General features: G+C 46.2%; 1 protein-coding gene across 1 annotated transcript; it reads right to left on the bottom strand.

Moving 5' to 3' along the window:
- Nucleotides 1–608: 608 nt before the first annotated feature.
- On the bottom strand, nt 609–19,524 carry LOC116281423 (uncharacterized). The gene is made up of 13 exons (XM_072966274.1): nt 19,253–19,524; nt 16,819–16,933; nt 16,488–16,661; nt 12,353–12,459; nt 9,444–9,511; nt 6,474–6,532; nt 5,436–5,574; nt 4,939–4,997; nt 3,900–4,038; nt 3,403–3,461; nt 2,364–2,502; nt 1,895–1,941; nt 609–1,004 (listed from the first exon to the last, which is right to left on the bottom strand). The coding sequence occupies exons 1-13, from the start codon at nt 19,471–19,473 to the stop codon at nt 810–812; spliced, it is 1,521 nt and encodes a 506-aa protein (XP_072822375.1). The 5' UTR covers nt 19,474–19,524; the 3' UTR covers nt 609–809.
- Between the last annotated feature and the right edge of the window lie 1,995 nt (nt 19,525–21,519).

Below are 21,519 nucleotides of genomic sequence, written 5' to 3'. Positions count from 1 at the left end.
CACATGAAGTGAGTCTAATGGATGCCCCAGTGCACGGCCTTGGGAGAATATCAAGGCTGTGACACAGGGACAGGGAACAGAGGTAGGAGGGTCCACCAGACGCCCTCACTCGAGGTGACGAAGTAGAGAGTCAGACGAAACCAACACAGATAAGAGATGAGACGAGAGAGGGCTGGTGAGGAGGGAGCGGACCACAGAATGGCCCCTGGAAATCTGCAGTGCGGCCCCAAGGACAATTCAACTGAGTAAACAACAGCGCATAAAGGGTGAGAAAACACTTGAGATGCGGGATGGGGTGGGTAGATACATTTTAAAACAGGAAACAGTGCATACTGCTCATGTAGTTTGAGGAATAGAATCCATTCCTATCATCAGGGTTGGCCCTGAATAGAGCACGACTGCATCAACTGATGCTATAAGAACGTAACATATCTCATATTGCTTACCATAGGGTTCATTCTCCTGAAATGTCCCTGCAGCTCTACTTGAAAACATAAAATTTCAAAGGAAGCAAGCACATGTTTTAAATTTCAAGAGATGAAAATAGAAAAAATAACAAAAACAAAAACACTATTCCTTTTAAGCAAATATTTTTGCCGGAATCACTGTAAAAATTAAAACATCCATTTATAAAAAAAAAAACCCAACGAAACAGTATGACAAATACTTCTGAAATAAGAGAAAACATAGGTTAAGAATCCAAACAGAATCTATACAAATACAAATCACACATTTTTGAGCCAGAAAGACGGGTTTAATGAATCGAGGGGGAAACAATCGACAAATGGATACAATGCAGGATATACCATTTACACCCGCCACAACTCATCAATGGTTGGTTTATATAATACAATAAAAATCAAAACGACGCTGGAGAACAGTAATATAAACATTAAAATTCCTTCATAAAATGCGATTTCCTCCTGCACAATTGGATCCTCAGGAGCATCTTCAAGGGATTGAGTAACATATTCTACTGCATTCTCCCGCTGCGTTGAAACTTCCTGTAAAAACACAAGATAATGACACAAGCCCAACCCTGAGGAACCATCCTACTCATGCACAGGGCCATTCAGTCTATCAGTCAGCGAGGCAGGAGCTATGTAAGGTGTCTATCAATTCACACGCATTATACTGGTAAAAGCTGGGAATACACACGAAGGACAGATCCTGCCCTTTACTGTTACCAGAGGCAGGGACCCGTGAACACCAATCAGCACACAAAAGGACCATTCAGCAGCTCTACAGCCGAAGGGAAAGGACAGGCAGGGCACAAAGGAGAGAAGACTTTGGGGCGGGTCCCGGCTCGGGGAACGCTGGGAAGTACAGGCAATGTCTTCGAAGACAGGCCGAGCGCACAGGGGACAGGATGAGGGATTCCAGGAAGGGCAGCTTGAGCCAAAGGACGAGGTGGGAAACGGCATGAGAAGTCACACGGAAATCCTGAACACACAGAGCGGGAAGGGAACGGGAAGGCCCCACTGGCAAGCTTCGGTAAGAGACAACAGTCGACTCATCCAAAACGAGGAGTGCCGAAAACACAAGACAAAATGGGAGACATCTTAAACCTCACCGAACTTGCACAGGGAACCATCTACATTCAGTCACGTGGCCTAACCAACCGGGGAAAAGTACTGGAGGCAAAGAACTCAGATACAGACACCGCTTTCCGTAGGCGAGCGTGGAAAACTCACGCAAGTGTACTGTGCGCTCGTGGGACCGAAAGCCCAGAATGACTTTAGCAGTTGTGGATTAGAAAATATTAGGCAAGAATGGTGACGGGAAAATGCAAACGTCAGGACGCAGGGGCGACGTGTCCAACCGCTTACGTATTAATGACACTCGACGGTTAGGTAGTAAAAGAAGAAGAAAAACAGAAAAAAGGAGACGGTACCTCCTCGTCAGGGGACTCCGTGTCTTCCTCTTGCCCCGATGTGTCACCTACAGGGTGCAGGCACACAGATGTTAGCGACAACACTGACCACTTTGAATTGTACCCAAACCCGTGAAGTCTAACCCATTCAAGAATCTTTCTGTAAACTAACGTGGCCAAAAGGAAATTCAGAGGACTGAAGAATTTTCTTGAGGGAAAACCAGGTCGTGTTTGCGATGTGTGGGAAGACAGCGGGCAAAACGAAAGCAAGCAGTACTGCAGGTGGTATCTAGACCTACAGTTTTGAGGTACTTTAGGTTCACACGTAGCTTCTTTCTTTCGACAGAGGTCCTGGCGTTGGAGCCCAGGAACTCCTGCGGCCTAAGCAAGTCATCCATCTACCCAACAGCTACCCCCTTCCCTGGCCCCACACTGGCGTTTAAGAAGAGACGGAAGAAAAGTCAACCTCCAGGGATGTACACCAACCTACCGGACTCAACAGGTTGCTCTGCCGCAAGCACAGACGGCAGGGTCTCGTCTTCGGTTGTCTCGTCTGCAGCGCCTTCGTCAGCGACGAGTGTCTCAGCACGGGTGCCGTCCCGTTCTGCTTTGGGCTCGGGCACCCCTTCCTGTAAAAACAAAGCAAAGGAACCCCACAACCCACCTTGAGAAACCATCCGACTCCTGCACTTGGCCATTCAGTCTGTCAGTTCGGTGAGGCAGCAACCAGTCACTGCCTGTGTCAAATCACAGGCATCACTCAGGCAACAGCTGGGAAGACACACGAAAGAGACATTCTGCTCCGTGTTGTTACCAGACGCAGGGACACGGGAACACCCATCGGCACGGCAAAGGGCCATTCAGCAGCCTATCGACAGCCGACGCGAACGGACAGGCAGGGCACAAAGGACAGAAGAGTCTGGGGCAGGGCTCGGCTCGGGGAATGCTGGGAAGACCGCACCGTGTCTTCAAAGGCAGGCCGAGCACAGAGGGCGCAGGCTGAGGGACTCGAGGAGGGGCAGCTTGAGCCAAAGGACGAGGTGGGAAACGGCACGGGAATTCACACGGAACACCGGGAACACACTTGGGTGGGAACGGAATGGGAAGACCCCACTGGCAAGACTCAGTAAACTGAGGCACCAGTCCACTCATCGAAACCGAGGAGGGCCAAAACGACAAGGCGAAGCGGGAGACCTCTGAAACCTCACCGAACTGGCACGGGGAGCTATCTACATGCAGTGACTTGGACTAACCTACCAGGGAAAAGCAGTGCAAGCAAAGAATGGAGACACAGACACCGCTCTCCGTAGGGGAGCGTGGAGAACTAACACAAGTGTACTGTGCCCTGGCGAGACCGAAAGCGCAGAATGACTTAGTTAGCTTGGATTACAAAAGGGGAGTCAAGAACCGCGACGGGAAATCGCAAACGTTAGGACGCAGGGGCGATGCATCCATCCGCTCATGTGCACTAGCGACCCTCGACGGCTACGTGCTACAAGACGACGTAAGTCAAGAAAACGAGATGGTACCTCCTCGCCAGGGGTGCGTGCGTCCTCCTCCGGTCCCGAGGGGAAAGGTGACTCTTCACCTAGAGGGTGCAGTCACACAGATTATTCAGAGACAACACTGACCACTTTGACCTGCACACACACACACACAAACACGTGAAGCCTAACTCCACCCAAGAAGCTTTCCGTAAACTAACGTGGCCCAAGAGCATTTCAGAGGACTGAGGCAGTTTCTTGAGGGAAGGCCTGCTTGTGTTGGGGGTATGTGTGGAGACAGTGGGCAGAAGAAAAACAAAACGAGAGTACTGCATGGGGTATGTGGACCTACAGCCTTGAGGTATCTTAGATCGCCATTTGGCTTCTTCCTTTCAAAGGAGGTCCTGGCCATGGGACCCAGGAACTCCTGCATCCGAAGCATGCCACCCATCTACCCATCAGCTACACCCTTCCCCGCCCCACAGAAGCCTTTAAGCACACACAGGAGAACAGTCAACCTCCGTGGATGTTCACCAACCTACCGGACTCATCAGGTTGCTCTGCCGCAAGCACAGACGGCAGGGTCTCGTCTTCGGTTGTCTCGTCTGCAGCGCCTTCGTCAGCGACGAGTGTCTCAGCACGGGTGCCGTCCCGTTCTGCTTTGGGCTCGGGCACCCCTTCCTGTAAAAACAAAGCAAAGGAACCCCACAACCCACCTTGAGAAACCATCCGACTCCTGCACTTGGCCATTCAGTCTGTCAGTTTGGTGAGGCAGCAACCCGTCACTGCCTGTGTCAAATCACAGGCATCACCCAGGCAACAGCTGGGAAGACACACGAAAGAGACATTCTGCTCCGTGTTGTTACCAGACGCAGGGACACGGGAACACCCATCGGCACGGCAAAGGGCCATTCAGCAGCCTATCGACAGCCGACGCGAACGGACAGGCAGGGCACAAAGGACAGAAGAGTCTGGGGCAGGGCTCGGCTCGGGGAACGCTGGGAAGACCGCACCGTGTCTTCAAAGGAAGGCCGAGCACAGAGGGGGCAGACTGAGGGACTCGAGGAGGGGCAGCTTGAGCCAAAGGACGAGGTGGGAAACGGCACGGGAAGTCACACGGAACACCGGGAACACACTTGGGTGGGAACGGAATGGGAAGACCCCACTGGCAAGACTCAGTAAACTGAGGCACCAGTCCACTGATCGAAACCGAGGAGGGCCAAAACGACAAGGCGAAGCGGGAGACCTCTGAAACCTCACCGAACTGGCACGGGGAGCTATCTACATGCAGTGACTTGGACTAACCTACCAGGGAAAAGCAGTGCAAGCAAAGAATGGAGACACAGACACCGCTCTCCGTAGGGGAGCGTGGAGAACTAACACAAGTGTACTGTGCCCTGGCGAGACCGAAAGCGCAGAATGACTTAGTTAGCTTGGATTACAAAAGGGGAGTCAAGAACCGGGACGGGAAATCGCAAACGTTAGGACGCAGGGGCGATGCATCCATCCGCTCATGTGCACTAGTGACCCTCGACGGCTAGGTGCTACAAGACGACGTAAGTCAAGAAAACGAGATGGTACCTCCTCGCCAGGGGTGCGTGCATCCTCCTCCGGTCCCGAGGGGAAAGGTGACTCTTCACCTAGAGGGTGCAGTCACACAGATTATTCAGAGACAACACTGACCACTTTGACCTGCACACACACACACACAAACACGTGAAGCCTAACTCCACCCAAGAAGCTTTCCGTAAACTAACGTGGCCCAAGAGCATTTCAGAGGACTGAGGGAGTTTCTTCAGGGAAGGCCTGCTTGTGTTGGCGGTATGTGTGGAGAAAGTGGGCAGAAGGAAAACAAAACGGGAGTACTGCATGGGGTATGTGGACCTACAGCCTTGAGGTATCTTAGATTGCCATTTGGCTTCTTCCTTTGAAAGGAGGTCCTGGCCATGGGACCCAGGAACTCCTGCATCCGAAGCATGCCACCCATCTACCCATCAGCTACACCCTTCCCCGCCCCACAGTAGCCTTTAAGCACACACAGGAGAACAGTCAACCTCCGTGGATGTTCACCAACCTACCGGACTCATCAGGTTGCTCTGCCGCAAGCACAGACGGCAGGGTCTCGTCTTCAGTTGTCTCGTCTGCAGCGCCTTCGTCAGCGACGAGTGTCTCAGCACGGGTGCCGTCCCGTTCTGCTTTGGGCTCGGGCACCCCTTCCTGTAAAAACAAAGCAAAGGAACCCCACAACCCACCTTGAGAAACCATCCGACTCCTGCACTTGGCCATTCAGTCTGTCAGTTCGGTGAGGCAGCAACCAGTCCCTGCCTGTGTCAAATCACAGGCATCGCCCAGGCAACAGCTGGGAAGACACACGAAAGAGACATTCTGCTCCGTGTTGTTACCAGACGCAGGGACACGGGAACACCCATCAGCACGGCAAAGGGCCATTCAGCAGCCTATCGACAGCCGACGCGAACGGACAGGCAGGGCACAAAGGACAGAAGAGTCTGGGGCAGGGCTCGGCTCGGGGAACGCTGGGAAGACCGCACCGTGTCTTCAAAGGCAGTCCGAGCGCAGAGGGGGCAGGCTGAGGGACTCGAGGAGGGGCAGCTTGAGCCAAAGGACGAGGTGGGAAACAGCACGGGAAGTCACACGGAACACCGGGAACACACTTGGGTGGGAACGGAATGGGAAGACCCCACTGGCAAGACTCAGTAAACAGAGGCACCAGTCCACTCATCAAAACCGAGGAGGGCCAAAACGACAAGGCGAAGCGGGAGACCTCTGAAACCTCACCGAACTGGCACGGGGAGCTATCTACATGCAGTGACTTGGACTAACCTACCAGGGAAAAGCAGTGCAAGCAAAGAATGGAGACACAGAAACTGCTCTCCGTAGGGGAGCGTGGAGAACTAACACAAGTGTACTGTGCCCTGGCGAGACCGAAAGCACAGAATGACTTAGTTAGCTTGGATTACAAAAAGGAGTCAAGAACCGGGACGGGAAATCGCAAACGTTAGGACGCAGGGGCGATGCATCCATCCGCTCATGTGCACTAGCGACCCTCGACGGCTAGGTGCTACAAGACGACGTAAGTCAAGAAAACGAGATGGTACCTCCTCGCCAGGGGTGCGTGCGTCCTCCTCCGGTCCCGAGGGGAAAGGTGACTCTTCACCTAGAGGGTGCAGTCACACAGATTATTCAGACAACACTGACAGCTTTGACCTGCTCACACACACACACACACACACACACACACACACACACACGTGAAGCCTAACTGCTTGCTAGAATTTTTCCGTAAGTTAACGTGACCCAAAAGAATTTCACAGGGAAGATGCACTTTGCTTAGGAAAACCTTGGTCTTTTGTTGGCTATGTATTGCGGTAGTTGGGAAATGGAAAAGAAACAGTAATGGATATGTTATCTGTATCCACAGACTTCAGATATATTTCATTAGCTTTTGTATTTTTGTTTTTAATGGAGATACTGGGTATTGAACCAAGGAACTCCTGTATCTGAAGCATGCGATCCATCTACCAATCAGCTATTCCCTTCCCTCACCCTTAGTGGCTTTTAAGCACAGAGAGAAGAAAAATCAAACTCCATAGATTTTACTATTTTACTGGCCATGTCAGTGTTGTCTTTTCCATCCACAAAGGTCAACTTCTTCTCATCTATTGGCTCCTCTGGAGCACCTTCATCGCTTGCATCCGTCTCAGTACCGTTTTCTTGTTTCTCTATTTCTGGCTCGGTCATCCCTCCCTGTGCTTTAGGTCATGACCAGAGAGCCCTAATACTCAAATCTAATCTTCTTGCTCTTTTCCTCAAAATTCCCTATGGAATCCCTGCAGCACATGTTGCTCATTTCCAACCTGACATCCATTGTTTTTCTTCCTTCTTGTTGCACAATTGCAACTTTACTTTGATATCTTTTTATCCCAATATACAAAGAAGGTAACCTCCCCCCAGCTCCCAAAACAGAACTGACTTCTAAGATAATGAGTGGAACTACCTTTCCTTCACCAGAGGCTCATTTAGGAATGAGTATGTGATATAACCCAGCCAGTAAAATATCCGGGGAAGGCTATTGTAAGCATCCTACTGTTCTTCGTTATTTGTAGGAAAAGAGGTAGACAAAAGCAGTCCTTCTGGCCTTTGGATATTCCCATGTGAGAATATAATGCCAGGAGCTGCTGCCAACCAGCAGACCAGGAAAGGAGACGTCAAACACCGGCAGCCTCACAGCTGAAGGAGGGACATCTGGGATGCTGATGGCATCATGAATCATCTGCACAATCCTACTTCTTCTTGTTTTAGCCACTGCCCCTCAGGTCTATTATTCGTTACAGCAAGCAGCATTCCAATACATTTCCCGGGGTCTACAGGAGACCTACTCTTCTCTGTAGAACTAGAAGGACTTCCCAGAGCGTGCCTGAGCTCTGCATTCACCTCGTTCCCAACCACGCCCACGGCATCCTTTTTGGGCCAACTTCATGAAACTCATGAATCCCCTTGAGTTCCCTGGCACATCTTTGCCTCTGCCTGCTGTTCCTTTGGCCAAATGTCATCTTGAAAGTTGTTCCTCCTACCAAACACTGTCCTTCTCTCTGCTTCCCTGGCAAACTTCTCGCCCTGCATGCTTCCCTCCAATCCTGCCCACTTTTTCAAGAGCCATTTCCTCACCATGAACTTAAAGCATTGGGCACATATGAAACACCAATGAAAGATACAGAAAGACACTTATGAAGCCCTAGGGGCCCTGGGACACAGGGAGCAGAGTCACCGAGAGGGACTCACAAACATGACGATAAGTGACATGCTCCTGGGGGGCGGGGCTGCATGTTAAATGTCTGCATTTTGTAACATCAGGTTCGTGCTTAGCACCTATGAGACACTTGACAGCCATTTATGTGGGAAAAAAATGACCTAAAAAGTGATAATAATTATCAGATCAATGAGAATGCTTCCTTTCAAAATTCTATTTTAAAAAACACAGAAAACAACCAGGGACAACTGTGTCGTATTCTGATTGCCTTAAGGACAAGAACTACCAGTTCCATCTCTGTGTCTCCCATAACTGGCAACGCCAACCAGCAGAAGCTCTTTGCTTGCCAGGGGCCGGCTGTGTTACAGGGGCCCCCACAGAGCGCAGACTGTGCAAGTGCCAGGGCTCTCATCTAGGCGGCACAGCAGTGTTCATGCGCATGGGAAGCATTTTTGTGCTTTTACTGCAGTTTCTTAAGTCCTGTGTTGGGCTATTTGAATATTTATGATGAAAATCCTTTAACTGATGGCAACAGAGCAGCTGGTTCTAACAAAATTAGTTTCATGACAAGTATCCAAGAATAAGAAGAGGAAGAGGGAGGAGGAGAAGGAGGAGAAAGACAGGAATATATCTGGTTGTCATTAGGTCAGCATATCACATTCTGTTCGCACTTATGAGGAATGAAGTTGTAAGAGTGAGACCTGGTTGGTGTAAGGATGGGAAAAATGACCAGTGCTTCTCCACAAGGCACTGCTTTCCGGACTTCTGTACTGTCGCTGGGTACTTTTCAACAACAATCTCTTACTGGTGTGCTGCGCACTGGCTCAGCTTTGCAGTACTCACGGGTTGCCAAAGCGTTAGAGTACCAGGAAGGGATTACTGACTTCTCCCTTTTAAAGACAGTAACTTTTTAAGTGAGATGAGTCACTATGCAATAACTAACCTTCATTTCCCCAGTGTAACCCATTAGATCCAGTTCTATGAGAAGTCCAGTGTGTTATAGTGTGGTTGATGGAGGAAATGGACAACAAACTTAAAGATCTGTTTTCCTTCTTTACACAAAGACAGAACATGGGATTTCAGGGGCTGTGTTTAAATACATGAATTTCTTTCCAGACAACACTGTCTCAGGGTTTAAATGACCTACAATTAACTTCCTAAATAATCTGGAACAGTAGAGCATTAAGGGAGAAATTAATTGTAAAAATCAAGGTATACATGGAATTCCCACACTGGCTGTTCTGACTGCTCTGTCATGATCAGCACTGCCTCACTCTCACTTTCTCCATCTATGGCAGGACCACAGAGAGTCACTTACAATCAGAAGTCTTCGCCAGGCTGGTAGTTTGAAAGGGTCTTTCACGTCTCCTTTCGTCTTTGTGTTCGCTATGTTAAAAAAAGTAATCGATAAATATTACTCTTGAATGCCAATATGAAAATAATGACCAAAGATACTAAACTCTTACATTATTTCATACAATAGCAGAGCTAATATCAAACCTTCAATGGTCCTGTATACCTCAAATTTCTAAGTTCTATACACTTGTTCTTTAACATGTAATTTAAGGAGAAAAAAAAGTCAGGTTAAGTAGTCATGAGTTGAGGGCAGGATAGCTCATGAAGTGAACTAGACTTAGTCTGACACACGGAAAGGATCTTGAACTCAGAAGTCCGAGCTCTGTAACCAACAGCTATTTGTTCCCGGAAAAGTTGTTTCTCATCAGCTCAAAGTGTTCCTCTATAAAACTGGGATCTTATAGCCTTAATTCCCAATACTATTCAGAGGATTTAATGACATAATATACCCCCACAATGCTCCAAGAAACGGTGAAGAAATTGAATAAATCCTTCTTGAACTTTAATGCCAGAACTATTTTAGCACCCCAAATAAAAACCAATGTGTGTTTTTTCATAGGTGCAATATTCAAAGGTGCAGTTTTCAGAAAATGTTCCAAGTTATGGTGATGAGCCGTCCTTTTTCAGGGATTATAATTCAGGGCACCTCAGCTATTACATGTTTTGTAGCTGTATTTGTAAGTACAGGACGTCACACAAGCAATGCATGAGAACTATACAAGCTGTCGCCCTGCAGTCTGAGTGTGGGTCACGAGGAAGGCTGAGGAGCGTGGGTCAGCATGGGCATCCTGGGAGGAGAGGTCACACAGGACCAACTGCAGGGCCACATTCTGTTTTCTTTTCTTCTTTTAAAATGATGTTATTAAAGGTCTTTAGAGAACAACATGCACAGCGCAGACCCAGCTGCCAACGAGACCCTGCTGAGACCAGTTTTCATACCGACGCTGCAGCAACAGAATCGAGGGGAACAACAGAATGGCTAGAAAGCCCTCCTCCCCACCCCAACCCCAGTGACCTGTGGAAGACGGGTGTCACTTTGACCTCAGGGAATCCCTTCCCTTCTTGGAAGATTCCAGAGGAAGAGTACAGAGGAAAGCCCTCAAGGCAAAAGACAGGATTTTCTGCTCAATTAAACACTTTAAGACCCAAATAGCTGCTTAGAAAAATCAGTTATGACATTGTTTGTACCCCATGCATAAGGGATACACTTGGAATGAAATACAGAACACGAGGATGCTGAAGGACAAAGGGCTCAGAGGCCCTGAGATAAAGGATCCTGGGCCACTGCTGCATCTCACTAGTCTGGCCTTTGGCGTGATTTCCAGCTCATGATGGGCACAGCTCACTGCCATCCCCCAACTGCCTGCACCCAACTCGGAACTCTCACCTGTCGTGTGACAAGTAACACTTATTTTCAACCTCAGTTTAGTGATCATCGCCATTTTAGTGTAAACACTTACATATTAAAACCACTAATAAGAGCATATCCTTCTACACTCCATGCCTAGGTATCTTGAGGAAAGACATCAATGCCTTGTTGAAGAAGAAGCCTGACCACATTTGGTGATTCATCATTTACAGCAAGCATGAGGGCTGTTCTAAAATCAGGGAAGAAAACCCACCCCCTCCCCAAGGAATTTACTTAACTTTCTCCAACAGCTTATTTGATATATTGTACCTTGACCATCTCTGTAAGACTGATCATATACATGCTCAAGTGTTCATCTCGGCAAGTTACCTCAAGGCCAAAAGCAAGCCACAAAAAAGCAGCCCCCTGTCCTCCTGGGGTAACACAGAGACGAACTTGCAGATTTAAAGTCCTCTGATGGACAAGAAATGATGCTGAGGTCACTTATGTCAAGTAGGGAAAGATTTAAATAAAGATTTCCCCATTTCTTGATGAGTCTGAAATTTTATACTTTAAAATCAGCTAGAGGTCAGGAAAACAAAAAAGCTGTTTGCAGGCTTCAAACAATAATATGAATAATGAAAATAGTCCCGGTTGCAGTGAATCATGCTGAGAAGCATGTGCTTGGCCTTGAATTAAATACCGTATGTATTTCCTTCTTACACACAACCCCCCATAAAGGATGTACTCCTGTCCTCCTTTACATATCAGGAAACTTATCTGTCGATAAGAAGTTATGTTCCTCAGGGAACACACCTGACAAACAGGAAAGCTAGGACTTAAACCTGGTCTGGATCTAAAGCTCAACTCTTTCCTCTTTATCATCTACCACTGCCTTGTCTGCTTTAAAGGAAATGTTTATTCAATCACTAAAGCTATCTTTCCTGTTTCTACCATTATCAATTAAAAATAAAATCATCAAAATGAACAAGAATTGAGAAAGGATAAAAACGGATGAGCCCATAGGATCCGGTAATGGTGATGCACACTCGTGTGTGATAACCTAAAAATATCAGTATTCTTCAAAGAAAGTCATTTCAAGCTAATAGTCATCTAAAAGATAAAACAAATTCCTCTATGTTTAACCTTCATCTTTTAAGAAAAAACCTATACACAGTAGAAATTTAAACATTATTATAAAAGAATTCAGATATTCATTGTTCTATCATAACATCAATTAAAATTGGAATTCATACTAATAAAATGAAAGTGATCTCCCTGACCTATGAGAAGATCATATGATCAAAAGAATCAGGTTGCAAATGACATCAGTCAATATTATAAAGGAAGAGGAATCCTGTTCTATTCTGTTCTTTGTGACACCCAGTCGGAATTGCTTTTCTCCCTAACCGAAGATGTGTGGATTCTAAGTTAATCATTTTATTAATTTAAGTTTTCTAACTGATACTGCTTGGGAACAACAGCAAAGTTTTTTTTTTTTTAAAGGTAACAAACTACTGTACCTTTTCGTCTTCTCAACTGTAGGCATATGTGCCTGTTTTTCCTTTAAAAAGTCTGCCATTAGCTGCCTGTTGTTCCTTCTGGCAAGTAACAGTGGTGTCAGGTCATCCTGTAAAACAGCAAAAACAGTGTATAATGTACAAAATTACATATTTCAAAACTGAATGTAAAAACTTGTAAGTCTCTGAACATAAACATATCATGTAAAGTAAATACAAAGTAGCCTCTTCCTCCTCACCCCTCTGGGCTCCTACTCTTTAAAACACTCCTCCTTGAGCTCTTCAGAAAGTTCACCGTGAAGTCATTCTCTAAAACTCACTTCAAGCACTTACTGGTTCCAAGAGCCTTTGCTTCTGCCAGGCCTTCTGTCGCCCCCTTACTGCTCTGTGACTGCGCTCAGCGCTCTCAGCACTGCTCCACAGGGAGCCATGTAGCTACTGAGTCAAGCGCAGCTCTAAGGAGCCACGCGGAGGAGAAAGACATCACACCGTCTGCAGTGAGCATAACCTGTACAGATTTGACCACGACCAACCTCATCAGGTTTAAAGACATTCCGATGGGAATATGATTATTTGCATATTCATGAAAAGAAAAAGTTTGTTTTAAAAATCAACTTATAAGTTCTAATTTGAAAAATTCAATCCCATGCGTGAGATTATTATACAATATGAAATAGATTATAAATTTAATATACACTGCCTTTAAAACCTCAAAATCATTATCAAAATATACTGTAAAACAGGAATTGTCAAATCAAATGCTTACAGAGGCAAAGTAGGGGACCCATGTTCAGTGAAGGTCCCAGGTGAGGACGGCAAAGTGGAGAACACACACCCCACTGACTAGGGGCTGCCTCTGCACAGCAGACCACACGGGAGCCTGGGCTCACGGGGGACTAGATTTGTTCCTTTAGTTCAAGTCTGAAATGTAGATTTCTGCACGAGTCTCCTAAATTTTAAACGTTGACTCAACGTGTGGAGGCCAACTGAACATATCCAGGGGCCATGTTTCGTCTATAGCCCACTTGTGTTTGTATGTTTGCTGTGTTTCCAAACAGTTGGGTATGAAGCAAATATTTGGATGTAAAACCTTTCCTTCCTTTAGTAGCATATGTCCTACCAAAAAAAAAAAAAAACTGGGCCCCAACATGTCATAAAAAGTGCTGTTAAGACTCATAATACCTACTTTAAGAACTTTTCCTATGACTACTCAGACTACAATCTGTATCGCAGTCTCCCTTATTGTTAATCATATGGATGTCTAGTTCATAAGATGCCTGAAACTACATTCTTAAAACAATTCCCTTCTGTTAGTAACCTCCTGGGTTTTGATGTTTAAAACTGCCATCTTGCATGGTGTATTCATATAGAATGGAATACTACTCGGCCATAAAAACAATGAAATCCTGCCATTTGCAACAACATGCATGGGACCAGAGATTATCATCCTGGATGAGGAAAGCTGGAAAGAGAAAGACAAACCCCAGGTGATATCACTTAATATGTGGACTCCAAACTATGACACCAATGAACTTACTGAAGAAACAGAAACAGACTCACAGATGTAGAAAACAAACTGATGGCTACCAGAGAGGAAAGGTGGTGGAGGCGGGGTAAGTTAGCAGTTTGGGAGTAGCAAATACAAACTACTGCATATAAAATAGATAAACGACACCGTCCCACTGTACAGTACAAGGCCCTGTATGCGACATCCTGTAGTCAACCAAAGTGGCCAAGAATATGAAAAAGTGTGTGTGTGTGTATATAACTGAATCACCGCTATAAAGCAGAAACTAACACAACACTGTAAATCAAGTATACTGCCATTTTTTTAAAAAACCCACCATTTTAATGATGCAGGTGCTCAGTGAATCTAACAGATATATTGCAAGATTCGGTCACACAGATTTAACCAACAGAAGGGTCATGATTTACTATCACTGCACTCAGGAAACCCTGTTGGCCTAATGCCTTGGTTGGTAACAAAAGGTGCAAAATCCTTAAAGGGCTCTACTTATTAAATCATTCACCAGAAGCAAATTTCTAAGACTCTTTGAGTGACACTGAATGATCAGTGATTGGAAGGAAAAAGGAGTTATTCTTCAAGCCCACAGATACTGCCAATAATACTCGTTTTAACTTGTCAAGCACAGAAGTAGGGATGGATAGAAGTCAGACTTCTGTGGCTGGACAGGAGAGCACTGAAGGACGCCGCATCTGTCACACTCCCACTCTTCTAGAGAGGCCTTCTGTTCGAGAGCTGTGAACTGACACGTAGTACACGTAGCCATTCAACAGTTCTCACCCAAGGGCTGTATCAGAATCTCAAGGAAATCTTTCGACTACCCGTGCCCAGGCCTTACTACATTTATTCACTCAAAATCTTCAGGGGACAGCCTAGGCTTGAACATTTTTGGAGATGCTGCCAGGTGATTGTGGTTCACTGGCACGATTTTAGCTGAGAACTCGCACAGGAGACAACCGACCAGTTCGGACTCATCGCTTTCCCACGGGGCCAGTTCCTTCCCTCATCTGAGGATTTGCACAAACAAAGAAATGTTGAGACATAAAAGTCACTTAACAAAACTGCATTTCATTCTCCTGGGTAGACAGCAGTACAACAGGGACTACTCAATTCAGAAGCAACTTGATTTCATTATCTCTGCATTCTTTACTTCCCATCAAGACATCCTAGATTTGACAGCCAAGTCTAGACTCTTATCTAAGAGGCTGTTTCTGCCAGAATAGGACACTGGGTCAGTTTGTTATCTGTTCTTCTTATTTCCCACGGACTCACCCCCTGTTCACCACCAGTGTCATTTCCTCAGAGTCCCCATAAAGCTGATGTCTCGGCAAGTGTACAGTTCACTCACACTCTTTCCCAAGATGACAATGTTTCTCCCCAACAAGTGAAGAACAGCTTGCCCAACTACATAAACAGAAGGAAAACAAAAACCTCCTCTTGCTATTTCCCAATTTCCACACTAGCCTGCATATTTCAACTGCTCAATCCATAGTCTGTTTCCTTTTATTTCCCCTTAAGCCTTGGGCAATGAGACAGAAATCAGTTTTAGATAAATTCTTTGTTTTAATAAAACAGAAACTTGTCCATAGCAGCAAGAAGTTGATTACACTGTCAGATGTTTTTGTTTTGCTTCAGTGTTAAGACAAAGTCTATTTCCAAGGCAAGTTTTGCTTTCTTTGATTTTTACACCAAACAGAAAAAAAAGTGAGTGGGTAAAACCTGAAAAGAATTTTTTTTTACCTGCAACAAATGCAACGTTTGCACAAATATCTGCCATAAATAAACAAAAGAAAGCTGCACCTTCTAATGCTTCTTTGCAAATCTCATTATTTAAAGTGAAATCTTAGACAAGTTCTTTCCAAATATTTTCACTCAGGAAGTGCCTGAGCCTCCAATACGTAAAACTGCACCTACTATGTCAGCGGAGGGCATTCCTGGCAGGGCTGCAGTGGCGGGAGGTAACAGATGTCCTGGAGCAAAAGCAGGCGGACCAGCTTTGCCATCACCTGCTGCCCACAAAGAGCCACAGCCCCACTGAGGAGCTACACCAGGCTAAGCGTGGAAGACCCTAAGGTGTACGTGGTGGGCCACATGGACACCAGCACCAGTGAATGCCCTTGCCGGTTGTCAAACATGACCTGACTGACCTCACTTGCCCTGATCCTATTACCGGGGGTCCTGGGGTGCTCAGGGCCTGTGGCCTGCTGCCTCCCCTGCCCATGTGCACTCACCCAGCTCCCCTGCTGCATACTGAGCCTCCCTCCTCCCACCCATCCCCAGTAGCCACCCCGCCTCTTAAGGCAGCCAGCCCTCATCATCATTTCACTCCCCCCTGGCCTTCATCTTCTATGGCCTCTGAACCTACCACCCACTCCCAAGCACTTCCTAATGGGGAGCTGTTCCTTCCAGGGTAGCACAGGTGCTGGGTGACAGAGCTCTGCCTTTCCTGTGGGCATCACCTTTCTCTAGCCCCTGGCGTTGGCTTTGGACTTGTTTCCATGGTAACAGGGCCTGATGTAGTCTATTCGGTACATGTATTAGAAATAAAACACCTGTGGCTAAAAAAGAACCTGTATTTGAAATACTTTGTCAAGAAAGCGAGTGGAGCTATACCTGATTTTTCATGTCCATGTCCGCGGCGTGGGACAGCAGCTTCTCCGCGATAGACGCGGTGTCGAGGCATGCCGCATAGTGGAGTGCGGTGTTGCCAAGCACATCTGCGGCGTTGACGTTTGCTCCACTTTTCAGGAGGATCTCCACGCACTCCTCCGCCTCACACTGTACGGCCTGTCGGTATCATGCCAAGAAACAGACTGTAAGTGCCAGGAATTCCAAGTCAACATGCCACAAGTCCCAGCGGTTCATTATGCTTAAACCAAACCAATTCAGTTTTAAGTCATTACATGGACTCCACCTCATGTGGGCACGGCTGGCTGCTACACACCTTGATCAGCGCCGTCCTTTTCTTCCTGTCCCGGGCATCGATCTGGCAGCCTCGCTCCAGAAGAAGAGTCACCACGCCTCCGTGGCCATTGGCAGAGGCCAAATGGAGGGCCGTCCTATGAACGGGAGACAACTTTTTAGGACATTAGAGCGTAGTAGTTCAAACATACAATTACTCATATCACTGGGAACATTCAATAGCATGCTCTTCCTACCCCTTTAAAAGAAATACTCAGTTTCCTTATGCAGGAAGAACACTATTTATAAGCTCTTATTACTCACCACATTAAAGGAAGAACAACCTGTCTGAATACTAAGCATGACCTCGAGATTCAGCTCAACTTGGGCCGGACTTCTACTTTAACTGTCACTTACAAGCTGCCACTTAGCCTTTCTGTGCCTCAATTTCCTCATCAACCAAACAGGGATGAAGTAGGAGTTATCTCACAGGACACGGCTGTGATGCTTCAGTGAAAATCCATGCAAAGTGTTTGCAACAGTTCCTTGCACAAGTAACAGCTCAGTTGCTGTCTGACAATATAATCATGACTCACTACTATTTTACAAAGACAGCATTTCAATGAAGTAAAATGGTATCACACCTACTTTGCTTCTGTAAGGATCAGAGAGAACACTGGACTTCAATGATTCTAAGATGCTCATTTTCTCACAGTTTAACATCTCTGGCATGGGAAGGCAATTTCAAATTCATCATGTCTTACAACCATAATTGGTAGTATTTTTTAAAACTGTTTCTCATTTTTCCTGTTGGTCTAATTATTGGAATATCTTTTGGTCTCCGGTTGCATTTTTATTGTTGCGGAAGTATAGTTGATGTATAAGACAGTGACAGAAATTACAGGTGTACAGTTCAGTGATTCACAACCTTTCAAAGTTATACTCCACTTGGAGTTATTATCAAACAGTAGCTATACTCCCCGTGTTGTACAATATATTCTGGTAGCTTCTTTTAAATCTTACAGTTTGTGCCTCTAAGTTCCCTACCCCTATACTGCCCCTCCCCGCTTCCCCCTTCCCACTGTGAACCACTAGTTTGTTCTCTGTATCTGGGAGTTGGCAGCACTTAACAAATTTCCTTATTGGGGCATAAAATAGTGGGGCATTTGACAACCTATGGTGCCTTTCAGTAAGTGCAATAATGGTCCATGCTGCAGGTCTACTGCAGTTCTTGTCACACGGGTGGCATTTAAATCAACTTTAGACCTTAAAAACATGATAGGCAATATTGTAAATCAACTAGACTTCCATTGAAAAATTGTGAGTTACACATGCTGTTTTGAATTCTCGTGAGGAAATTCAAACATCTGTGTAGTAGACAAAGACAAAGTGTTACCCTTCTTGATATCAAAATGTGCTGTAAATTTCCACAAATTACTGATTTACCAACAGTTGAAAAAACAGATAAATGAATGGATCGGAACATGCCCAAACACCCAAGTCTATGTAAGACTTTAGAACTTGTTACTGATGAAATTTCATATAAGGGAAAGAGAAGTTATTCATGCGTGATGGAGAAACAATCTATTTAGAGGAAAGTAGCTAGATTTTTATCTCACATACATAAGTGTAAGACGTATGGATAAACATCTTTAAATATACAAAGTGAGAAAAGTACCAGAAGAAAACATAAATTTCTATCTATACATTTTTTATGCTGACAAAGACATTCCAAAGAAGGACTTCAAAAGCAAGAATTCTGGAGGTTGATTGAACAACATAAAAAAAAATTAAAACCCTGTAGATCAGAAAATAAGATTAACAAAAAAACCCAACAATGTGCCTTTAAAAGATGCACAGTGTATTTGTGTCAGACAATATGTTCATTTTTACTGACAAGTCTTTGAAAGCAACAAGCAAAAAAAGCCTGTAATTTGAATTTGGTTTATGGAAAATTCAATAAATATGGGAAGACCACAGATTTAAAGAAAATGAGTCCACGTGTTCAAGAGCACAGCTATCTATCTCCCCACTTCAAAGTTGTCCTCTAAGGTCCTTCAGTAAAGAATGTATGTACAAACGTGTACACTGATATAAAATGGATCTTGAATTTTATCCCAAGAAGTTTTATCCCAGAGGCTCATCTATCATGGCAATTATTTTTCTCATTACACACTTTCCTGTATATAAAAGTGTACATTCAAAATAAGATGCCATTTTTATCTTTATGTTGAATCTGGTCTCTATTATTACTGCCATGCAGTTAAGTCACTGAAAAACTGTCAGGAAAGTGCTCTCTAAGGGGAATTATGAGTGGGTCCAAAACCAGCTCAAGCTTTAGCCACCTATAAAGTTTGCTGGCCACTGGACCCCACGCTGGTTTCCAGGAGCCTCAGAGGGAAACTGACAGCTGGGCCAGGCCCCCGGCCCCCGGCCCCTCCCAGACCCGCCCCGCCCTGTCCTGCCACCCCTGTGACCTGTTCTTTCTATCACGCTCGTCCAGGCCATTCTGTCTCAGGAGGAGTACTCGCTGGACCTTCCTGACGTCTCCAGCACAGGCAGCTCTATGGATCTTTTTTAGGTCCCTCCTGTGAATGTGGTAGCCAGGCTGCGAGTTCCTGCGGTCTCTCTGAGGGCTGATGGTACAGCCCACAGGCGACTCGCAGCTCGCACGGCAAACGCAAAAAAATCGGCTCATTATCTCTACAAGTAGGCTTTCCACCACCACTGGGGTCTGGCTGGGAAGCTGTGTCCGTTGGATTCTATCCGTACACAGCAACCGCAGCCTAGCAACGCCAATGCAGTGCCCGTGCGCCTCGGAACCCCGAGCCCCTACCCGTGCGCACAGAGGCCCTGAGGCCCAGCACGCCCTGCCCGCACGTGCCAGCCCCAGGCATCTCAGATCTCTGCCACTGCTTCTGGGCCACACTGCTTTCCTTTCAAATATTGCTGCTACTTGGCTGGCTGGTTCAGGACATTTGCAGAATTTAGACTCACCCAAGAAAGACGTGTTGGCATGTGACTGGTCATGGAGTGGTGTGGAGCTTCAGGATGCTGAGGGCCTCATCCCCCGGAGAGATCCCCCCAAAAACTCTTTCAACCTCCTTGCCCTTCAGTTTATTCCTGTTGTCAACTGAAATAAAGTCACACAATGAGAGAGTTCTGGGTGAAGTCATATTGGCGGCAAAATGAAAGCTCTGAGAAATTCTTCCAAAGAAGCAAAGGGAAAACAGGCCTCAGGACTGGGAATGGGGGCAATGGGTTGATCAAAGATAAAATACATTTTGTGTGAAATCAATCCAGAATACCTGAAAGAATTTCACATGTTGTAGATCTTGAATTTATCATTTTAGCCACCTAATAAATCCTTCAGTGTAAAACATGCCGTTGGCCTGGCATGCAATCCTACTTGGCATATCATCTCCTCAGAAGGATAGTACTAGAAGGCTAATATCCTTCTAAGAAGGGCAACACTAGAAGAATGGGAAAACCACTACAAACAACCCCTCCTGGGGTCTGCGGGTCTCCAGTCTCCCTTCATGCACGTGGCCAGGCCTCCAGCAGAGGGCTCTCAACAAGCAGTGCCCACCTGCTGAGTATCAGGGGGTCGAGTCCTGCTAACAGGCCTTCTGTTGCCAGGATCCCTCAAGCATGCTGAGCGGAGTCGGCCTCACACAGCAGCACTGGCTCTTCCTTCTCTGGGGAATGCTTTGCTGCCTCATCTTTGGACGGCTGGCCTGTGTCATTCAGATTTCACTGTAAGTGTTAGCTCTTCAACCTCAAGTAGCTACTAGTTCCACTCTGTCAATGACCTCTCTTTGAATTCTTTGCCAGACATATCTCTTGACATTTTTCTTATTGCCCAGTGTACTGACTGATACATTAACCGTCTCTTCCTAGTCCTACCATAGCGTAAGCAACATGAGGGAAGGGAACTCTTCCTTTTGTATTCCCAGTGCCTGGCATACAGCAGGTATTCAATAAATATGTGTACAACGAAGGTCTGAATGAATGAATGAATGAATGAATGAAAAAAGACCACCACCCTACCTACTTCACAATTCTGGCTCTATTTGGCCAAATGAATGACCCATGAATGACACTCGCAAAGTTACTAGCCTCCGACTACAGGCTAAGTGAATAGGATGACCCTCCATACCTCCAAACCACTTTGAAAAGTGTATACAGTAGATTCCTGAGCCACACTGGGGTAAATCCACATAGAACAGAGTTGGCCCTCTGCATCCACAGTTCCTCTGCATCCCTGAACTCAGCCAACCACACTGTGGAGTACTGTAGACTTAATATTGATGAATATCTGCATATGAATGGACCCATGCAGCTCCAACCCTTGTTGCTTAAGGGTCAACTGTATTATAGATCAGTTGACAAGGTGATCAAGCCCCCTCTCCTCTATGAAAGCATCCTGGAAAACTCAAGGCCTCACTGGTTACTCACTGATTACCCCCCTTACAATCAGCCCTTGTCCAGGTCAGCCACCCAGGGAGAGCTGCCTGCCACTCATCCCCTCAGATCCAACACCTTACAGCTCTCTCTGGTCCAACCTGACTCCCCAAATTCTAACTTCTGGTGTCTCCTTACCCACAAGGCCCCATGGTCCTCTTACTATTTTATCAGAACCCCCACAGAGACCTCTGGCAGGCTGGTCTACTGAAGCACCTTGGCCCCATCCCTGGTCTTCCTCCATCACATCTTATTGTTTCCAACAATCTAAGAATGCTGC

This window comes from Vicugna pacos, chromosome 8 (genome assembly GCF_048564905.1).
Source record: "Vicugna pacos chromosome 8, VicPac4, whole genome shotgun sequence".
NCBI classification, from domain to species: Eukaryota; Metazoa; Chordata; class Mammalia; order Artiodactyla; family Camelidae; genus Vicugna; species Vicugna pacos.
This window is presented reverse-complemented; position numbering and strand designations above follow the sequence as displayed.

Bases quoted from the DNA above. Each gene is read 5' to 3' on its own strand.
- LOC116281423 (XM_072966274.1), bottom strand. From the start codon at position 19,473: ATGAGCCGATTTTTTTGCGTTTGCCGTGCGAGCTGCGAGTCGCCTGTG. The intron at 16,934-19,252 runs GTCACAGGGGTG...TCCCGTTCATAG, and splicing joins GAGCGTGATAGAAAGAACAG to GACGGCCCTCCATTTGGCCT. The intron at 1,005-1,894 runs GTACCGTCTCCT...GTGTTTTTACAG, and splicing joins CGGAGTCCCCTGACGAGGAG to GAAGTTTCAACGCAGCGGGA.